The sequence below is a fragment of the Protobothrops mucrosquamatus genome, unplaced genomic scaffold, assembly GCF_001527695.2.
Source record: "Protobothrops mucrosquamatus isolate PMUCROS unplaced genomic scaffold, P.Mucros_1.0 scaffold555, whole genome shotgun sequence".
In the NCBI taxonomy this organism is placed as follows: Eukaryota; Metazoa; Chordata; class Lepidosauria; order Squamata; family Viperidae; genus Protobothrops; species Protobothrops mucrosquamatus.
The window spans coordinates 1,000,119-1,008,893 of record NW_015386858.1 but is presented as its reverse complement, the minus strand read 5'-3'; the positions used below and the strand labels follow the sequence as shown (position 1 = coordinate 1,008,893).

At 37.7% G+C, this 8,775-nt stretch overlaps 1 protein-coding gene across 1 annotated transcript in view; it reads left to right on the top strand.

Annotated features, from left to right (window-relative positions):
* The first annotated feature begins 2,898 nt into the window (after positions 1 to 2,898).
* LOC107288521 (sterol O-acyltransferase 2-like) overlaps positions 2,899 to 8,775 on the top strand; it is a 28,234-nt gene continuing 22,357 nt past the window's right edge. Inside the window, exons 1-6 of the mRNA XM_029284381.1 lie at positions 2,899 to 3,010; positions 3,139 to 3,197; positions 3,997 to 4,124; positions 4,645 to 4,701; positions 5,304 to 5,411; positions 7,427 to 7,709. Of these exons, the coding sequence (XP_029140214.1) occupies positions 2,899 to 3,010; positions 3,139 to 3,197; positions 3,997 to 4,124; positions 4,645 to 4,701; positions 5,304 to 5,411; positions 7,427 to 7,709 (747 nt within the window). The remainder of the gene's footprint in view (positions 3,011 to 3,138; positions 3,198 to 3,996; positions 4,125 to 4,644; positions 4,702 to 5,303; positions 5,412 to 7,426; positions 7,710 to 8,775) is intronic.

Here is an 8,775-nt window from a genome sequence, read left to right as displayed (position 1 = left end):
TATTGCTTTCTTTTACTTTTCACTATTTTTTTAATTAAAGAAAAGAAGGAAAAGGGGAAAAAAGGAAAGAAATTATTTTTACTGGGGGTTTGGAAAGACTGAATAACTTTGGACAACCCTCTGGGGACATCCTGTAATGAAACTACCAACTGCAATCATTATTTCCTTTTCTTGGACTCTTGAGTTTGACTTTGACCTTCAAATTATCACAAAAAGGAAAATATAAAGAAGCTGTGCAGCTGGCAAAAGAATAATGGCTCTAAACATTACTGAAATGGAGGAACCCTACCTAGACTTGGATTACAAGTATATATTGGATAAAATTCTTGAAAATACTGAGCTAATAGTTGCCTGTACAAAAGAGATTATTTTTCAACGACAAATTAAAGCACAAGGTGTAAGTGAGAACTTTGCAGGCCAAGAAACAGTAGAGGGGATATATACCTAAGAGACCTGTTCTCAATTTTGCTTACAACTCACTGAGATGGAGGAATTAAATTCACATCTGGATTATCAACCTACATTGGAAAAAACCTTTGATGCTAATGAACAAATGATTTTTAGCACAGAAACTAAGGATGTTACCCCAGAAGGTGATTTCCTGACAGATAAAAAATCAACAGAAGAAGAACAAAATAACATTAAAGAGGATTATACATTATCTTATATACAATCCATTCAGATTTTGGATTATTCCAAAGTGACTGCAATTAAACTACGGTATACGCAGCTTCAAAAAGGATGGGGATTGAGGTCCAATTACAAACTATCAAGAATCGCTACAACTTTGTTACTAGCCTATTAAAATGGACAATGGGAGACTTTCCTTTGGTTTACGTATTCCGGCTAGAGATGGACTTATTTGCGGATCTAGAGTCTTTATTATGAAAACCTGATTGGAATAGAAAGAAAGCTAGAATAAGATATAAATATGGAATTTAAGATTACAGTTATGGGTTGCAAAGCCTTTCTAGAGATGCGGATTGATTTGGATTTGGATTTTTAAGAGGTGTTATTAGGATAAGATTTTGAATTTAGTATTGAAATATAGTAAGAATACACTCTTTGGAATAATGGATCTTCCTTCTTTTCTCTTTCTTCTGCTTGGTCTGTTTCTGTCTTTTTTTTACTATTTTTTCTATTTTCTTAGGTTTTTTTATTATTAGGTATGATAATTAATTTGTGGAGCTATAATGAGAAAAAGATTGCAATAATGGAAGAGATGAAATTAACAAATGAAGAATTACTGAATAAGAAAGAGAATATAGTTAAGAAATGTAAGAATGTACGTAATGATGGAAATAATATGTTTAAATAAGATAAGTTTGGGACATCCAAATGGTAAATAATATGTCTGTTTAAGGCTAGGTTGGATATGGTATTTGGAAATTAATAATAGCTGAAAACAGGAATTTGATTTACATAGGTAAGGGGTTGCTGATAACTTTTATTGATTAATGGAATTTTTATTTAGGAATGTATTAACGAATGAAATTTTATTTAGAAATGTATTAATTTGACTATATTATGTTAATTGATAGAGAGGAAAATTTTAAGAAGTATTATTTGAGCCGTATATTTATGATGTTATTGTATTCAACTAATTACCCTATCTCCACATTGGTTCTTAACTTCTTGGTGCAAAAATAGAAAAACCAATGAAATTGTTTGGAAAAAAAGAAGAAGAAAACTTTGGTAGTTTAAAACTTAGAAGTATAAATATTAACAGTTAAATTTGAACACTGATTTGCTTATAAAGGTTAAATGTAAAGGTAATTAAGATATATATAAGCCAAAAATCTATTGATGAATGTAATAAATATGTTTTACTTAGCGATAATAACAAAAATTATTAGCTTAAATATGAGATAGTAGATATTGAGAGAAAAAGAGAGGAAATATTAAATGTTGAAATAAGAGAAATTTTGGTCACTGAATTTAAGATATTTGGAAATTACTAGAAAATAAGAATATTATATTGTATTATTAATTAGTTGATGTAAGATGGTGAGAACTCAAATAGATAAGATGTGTATCCTGAACATTAGATTTTGTGATGAATTGTGATAAAGGGAATTGGGACTATTTAAAACTTGGAAATTATAACTATTAAATGTTAAATTTAAATATTAATGGGAAACTAAAAATTGGGAAAAATTAACCAGGACATTGATTGTCTAAAAGATTGAATGTTAAAACAACTAGGATATGTATAAACTAAAAATTATTGATAAATGTAAGATAGTTATTTTTTATTTAATCGATATAATAAGAATTGTATTAATTTAAATATGAGACAGTAAATACCAAGGGGAAAAGAGAGGAAACATTTAATGTAATAGTTTGAGATCTGTACTAAAGATATTTGTATGTTATTGAATTATTGACCAACTCAGCCACCACATTGCTTTTCAAATATTAAATGTAAAATTAGAAAACCAATAGAAATTTTCTTTAAAAAAAAAAGAAATTACATGGAAAATTATGACAAAAAAGATCAAGAGTTATGCATGAAGATACACCGTCACAAATACATGTCAGCTGCTAAACATCCGAATTTTAATCCTGTGACCATGGGGATGCTGCAATGGTCGTAAGTGTGGAAACTGGTCACAGGTCACATTTTATTCAGTCCTTCAGTAACTTCAAACAATCACTAAATGAATGGTTGTAAGTTGAAGACTACCTGTGCTAAACTCTAATAAATCTATCAGAGGTACTGGCAATATTCCTTCCTTCACCTCTACTAGAATGATATGATAATGTTATAGGCTATTTTATTTTGTAATTAAGCAAAATAGAATTCTAGGATAAACAGCCTTCCAGATCTGCTGGTTAAAAGATGTTATTATAGTCTGGAAATCTGCTTTAAGAAAAGGCTACAAAACTGAATAAAACATGCCATATAAAATATTTCAGAAGCCTGGTACAGATAGTTTTGGACCTGCTTTATCCACCCCAAAGGAAAGAGAATGGGAAGAGTGGGGAAACAAGTGCTTGAAATTCGGAGGTAGTAATTTATAAACAAAAAAACCTCTCTACAATGAGAAGATTTCTAATCCAAACAATGAACTGACCTCCTCCATTCGCCCAATGTCAAACCATGTTTTTAAAGTGAAGCTGTTTCTAATTCTCTAGGAGAGGATGAACACCTGGAGAATGTCATTGCCCACAGCCAATGGAAGAGACACCTGGAGGTAATAATAGCTATTATAATAGGTAATAATAAAAGCCAATGCTAGCACTGGAGAAACAAATATTCCATCCTAAATGATGAATAGTCAAGGATGATTAAAATGGCTGATTCTGTGTCTCCAGGGCCACATGATCTCTATCCTTGTCATAGAGGAACAGGCAGTAATTCAGTTGAGAGACAGCTGCTGGTTGTTCTCTTGGGTCTTAGCTTTTCAAAGTTTGCAGCCTTCTCCAAGAATAGTTCAGGGTGTATAGGGAGGGTTTAGCAATGGAATCGTAGAAATGGGGCTTTCCCTAAAGCTAATGCCTCAAGATGTACAAAATCACCTTGGCTTTCTCACCCATTGCCTTGGCGGCTATTTGGGTGGGAGGAGACCACTTCAGCCCAGCTTTGGGGAAAGCTCTAATTCTACTAGGCCACTTCCAAACCCTCCCTTCTCCATAGTCTGGACATTATCTAACACCAATGCAGCAATGCTGTTTCACTCATGGACTGGAATATGATAAAGAGAGAGAAAAATGTTGTCTAAATGCAGCATGGGAAAGGCTTTACATCAGGCATTGGAAGAAGAGAGCATTGGAAGCAGTAAGTGTGTTGGACACTCTGGAATAGGAGACCGTATGAAATAATGTCATACAACACATTCCAGATAATGCCAATTTAGCCACAAGGACAAGAAAAAAAAACCTGGGAGATATACAGATATATCAAGCCAACCAATGTTCCCATCACCTAAATACATTCTAGGAATCTATCTTGACAGACCGGGCATCATAAAATTCCCTCTGTTTTGTTGATAGGTAATGAAGGCGAATGTCCTGGAACAGGTACACAATCAGCTGAGTGATCTCTTGGACAAGACCTTGGAAGAAGCAGCTCATTCCATACCCTGGCATTTGAGGGTGGCCCCAGCAAAGAAGCAAAGCAGGTGAAGAGATTCCTCACAATTGATTTTAGAACAGGGATGGGAAAAATAGAGTCATCCAGAAATTTTATTGGCCTATAACAGGGAAGTCAAACTGCAGGCCCTTGGGCCGGATGCGTCATGCTGAGACCGCGCACACCCCATTGCTGGAAATGGGAAAAAAGTCGTGATATGTTGCGACATGTCACGTGATGTTGCGAGTTTGACACCTGGGAATGAGCTCCTGTTACTTGCCCCAGCTCCTGCCAACCTAGCAGTTCGAAAGCATGTAAATGTGAGTAGATAAATAGGTACCATTTCATTGGGAAGGTAACAGCCCTCCGAGCTGTCATTCTGGCCACATGACCGCACAAATGTCTTTGGACAGCACTGGCTCAATGGCCTTGAAATGGAGATGAATCAGCAATGACTAGTGGAGTAATAATTGCAGGGACTCTTTTACCTTTACCCCCCCTTACTCAGAGATGAGAAGGGTTTTGAGAAATATATTAAATATTACCTGCTTTGAAATCTTATTTTGCAGAGAGAAAGGTCAGCTACTGAAGAAGAAAGTCTTTGTCCCTCAACAGTCATTGTATGAGTAAGTATACCTGGCCATGGTATGAATGAGACTTAGTCAGAGGGACAATGGGCAAAGTAGTCAGATCTCTAAGGCCTCAGGTTCCAAAGGTGACCTGGGGCAAATAACTGATATTCCACTGTTGATGAAGAACAAGAGCTGGAAACAGCCCAATAAGGACTGAGCATGCTCCATAGCCGCACAATGCTGAGACTGGTGGGTGCAGGGAGAGTATACAAAGAATAGATACTATGGATTGGAAATGGAATGAAGTATGTTTTAAAGGATTAGGTTGATTAGCGGGCTAGCATGATAGTACAAAGAGTGATTACTAGCATATTAGAATAAGGCTGTTTGTAGTCTCAGCAGGAGTGAGTTTCCTGCTTGGTCCTAGGGCTCAATTGTGGTCATAGATTGAGGACTACCTATACACAACACGAGAGGGAACATTTTTCCCCAGCCACTTGATTGTTGTTTCTCATATACAAGTGAAACTGCAAGCTTTTGCACAGAAGGCCAGATTAAAATCTTTTGGTATCTCAGGTTTTGTCCAATGATCTTCAGCTACCCATTTCACCCACCATCTATTGCTTACTTGCTGGCAACTTGTCTCTCTTTTACAGCACGTTCATGGAGGTGGAACATTTCTGCACAATCCATCACATATTTGTGGCCATGCTCTGTATCTTTGTCCTCAAACAAATCATTGGGGATTCCATCGACGAAGGACGGTATGATCCAGAAGAGAGGGCGGGTGGTGGTTGAAGGGCTATCCTCTGATTTATGCTAATGCTGGGGTGAATGTGGGGATAGGGTGCTATTTGTTTTGTGCTAAGGGACAAAGAAATTATCTTAAGAACATGTTTACCTAATCTTTTGAACTTAGATTCCATCAAAGGTTTGGCAACCTTCTGTGAGTCCCCTGACCCTGCTGCTTCTCCTCCCATGTGTCCCTGTTCATCTACTTGCTACAAAGGAAATGGAATTTGTTCTTCTCCTTGTCTTTGCACTCTTGTTGAGCAGTATCCCTTGGGACCCTCCTATGCCTGCCTAGAAATTCATAAGTCTAAATGAGGAACGCCCCTTTGGTGCCACCTTTACTAGGCATCCAAACACCGTTCTCTATCCTAGTAGCCTGTTTATGTAGTTCACTTCTTCTACCCTCATTCTGAATGAAACTTGTTACCTTTTGGATCTTTCTGTACCGGTGTTTGTGGCTGAACATATGTGTTGAGTCACATAGTATGCATCTGCCATTTGTTGACATGATTTGTATTTGTACTATATTCCATTCCATTTGACCAGTGGTCAATAAATTGATTAATTGACCGATTGACTTTAAAGTAATCAGGAATGGAAAAATATAGAAATTAGGAACAGTGAAAGAGATTACATGAAGGAAACTAATCTTTTCAGAGAGGATGGGATCTGCAAAAACCCAGATGGCCATGTGATGACGGCAGAATGATATACAAATATTTCTCTGTGCCACCTAGGTCTCAGATGGATTTTTGTAGTCCAGATCTAGTAGCTATAGGAAAGGAAGACATAAGGATCCAATCAGGGTCGGTCACCAGGACCAGAGTTTTCGTCTTCCAAGCTTTTGGTCTCATTCTGGAGCCCATCCTCAGGGAAATTTTCTCTCTCACTGGAACATGACAGAGATGCCTCACTAAGAGATCATAGCGCCAATAGACCCTATATTCAACGGAGTAGAGATGGAAGAGCCAGAAAAACATGTCATGAGGCAAAAAATATCGGCAATGCTGGTCTCAGACAAACCAAACAATATGTTCAACCCAACAGAGTGACACACCTTGAAAGACATGGGAAAAAACACAAACACGCATCCTGGTGAGAGAGAAGATCCCTGAGGATAGGCTCCAGAATGAGTCTGAAACTTGAAAGACTAAATCTCTGGTCCTGGTGACCTACCCTGATTGGATCCTGCAACATTACCTGGGACATGGGTATTTGCTTTCACTCCTGGGAAAACATAAGGTCTTTGATCCAGTCTCCATCTGCCTACTAAAAACCGGGTTCTGGCCATTATTCCAGCCCCTAGCCCATTTCTTGAAATGAGGAGGCTCCCTCAAATTCAACATATTCTGCTATCGTCTTCTGCTCATTGCAGTGTTTATCTGTTTTTAATGTTATATGCTGCCAAGAGCCATTTTTAATTGAGAAGCCTTACAAATGAAATAAATCATCAAAGGAAAAGAAGGAGAAGGCAATGTCCATGACAGGCAATGCCTTGAAATCTTCTGCAGTTCTGTTGAAGCTGCAGCATGAAGCAGATCAAGGAAGGAGCCCAACAGAAGACAGAGAGCCAAGTTCAGATTCATTGAAATTGTGCTGGGAACCTTTTTTGTGGATCCAATATTTTAGGGTGAAGATTATGAAACCAAGATTATGAAACCAAACAAGATTATGAAACAAAATGAGAGAGACTGATCATAATTCTTTTATTTGGGGAAGGGGATATTCCTTCATTCCAACTCTGATCTGTCTATTTTGAAGAGTTCATTGAAACTTTCATGGGTTTACCTCCTCAAAATAGCAGGGCCCATCCTCTTCACTTTTTAGCAATTGTACCACTGAATATTGGGGATGCCCCAGAGAAAGTTCAAGGGGTTGCAGTAGAGGCAGAGAGGCATGGGTCACTTGGGGTGCTTATTTTAATTTGAAACATCCTTATCTTTTGGGCAACATCCTTAGAGCTCCTTTTCTTCTTTGTCTTCCACAGTCTTGTTTTGGATTTCGATCTCATTATCAATGGCTTTCAACAACTCCCCACAGCACTCTTTGCCTGGCTCTGCATGTTCCTCTACACCTTATTTGTGCCCTACCAGGCCCTGCAAATATGGTCAGGCTGCTTGAAGATCACCAGGTTCCCCAACCTCTTGACAGTCACCTTGGTGGTGCTGGTGCTGCTCTGCCACACTGCAATGCTGGGCTTCTTCCCCCTCTATATCCTTTTCTCCTGTGATTTGGGAATTGCCTCCCGTTGTATTGTCGTCCTTGAGCAGGTATGGCACTTGGCCAGCACAAAGAAAGTTGGTATAGGGCAGTGATGGCGAATCTTTTAGAGACTGAGTGCCCAAACTGCAACCCAAAGCCCATTTATGCATCGTCGAGTGCCGGGTGGGCTTGGCCCATTGGATAAGCATGGCTGCGGTGGTAACGGCAGACTGGGTGGGACTAAAACGTTCAATCAATCAATTCCAACTTTGCAAGTTCTTTTTTTTCCCGCGAGAAGTTGAAATTGACTGGTTGAACCTTTTTTTTTTTTGCACATGGCGGCGGAGGCCTAAAGCAAAAAGGTTTTATAAAACCCAGCCGAAGGCCTAGGACTGGGGCGACGGCGAACGTGCCCACAGAGAGGGCTCTGAATGCCGCCTCTGGCACCCGTGCCATAGGTTCGCCACCACTGGTATAGGAGAAAGGAGTTCTTTTTTATTATTATTATTAAAAGTTTTATGAAGATTACAGTATAAACCCCCATACCCACCCCAAAACCCCACCCTCACCCTCCCCCACTTCCCAGAGCTGAGCACAGGGTTACAAATATAATAATCAAAATCTATCTAGCATTAACCAACTATTAAAATAACCAAGTCCATAATGCGCTCTAACTCCCTTTTAACACAAATTTAAACAAATTAAAATTAAACACAATAATAAACATATTCATAACCTAAATATTAAACAATACAATACTAATATTAAAAATAATAATAATATCATATAATTAAAACTAACAAAAATTCCATTAAAATAAACTATTAATAATAACAATACTCTAGAGTTTACTCATAACCCAAATGAAAATTTTTACTCCCATATTTATTCTGAATATAATCTATCCATCTTCTCCAGACCGAGCTGTATCTTTATTGTGATTGATCCTTCAAATAAGCGGAAATTTTAGCCATTTCTGCTAAATTTGACACTTTAAGCGTCCATTCTTCTATAGTGGGCAAAGAGTCCTTCTTCCAAAATTGGGCTACCAATAATCTTGCAGCTGTTGTAAGATTCAACATCAAATTCATTTCTTTAACATCCAAATCTTCCATAATGCCTAACAAAAATAAC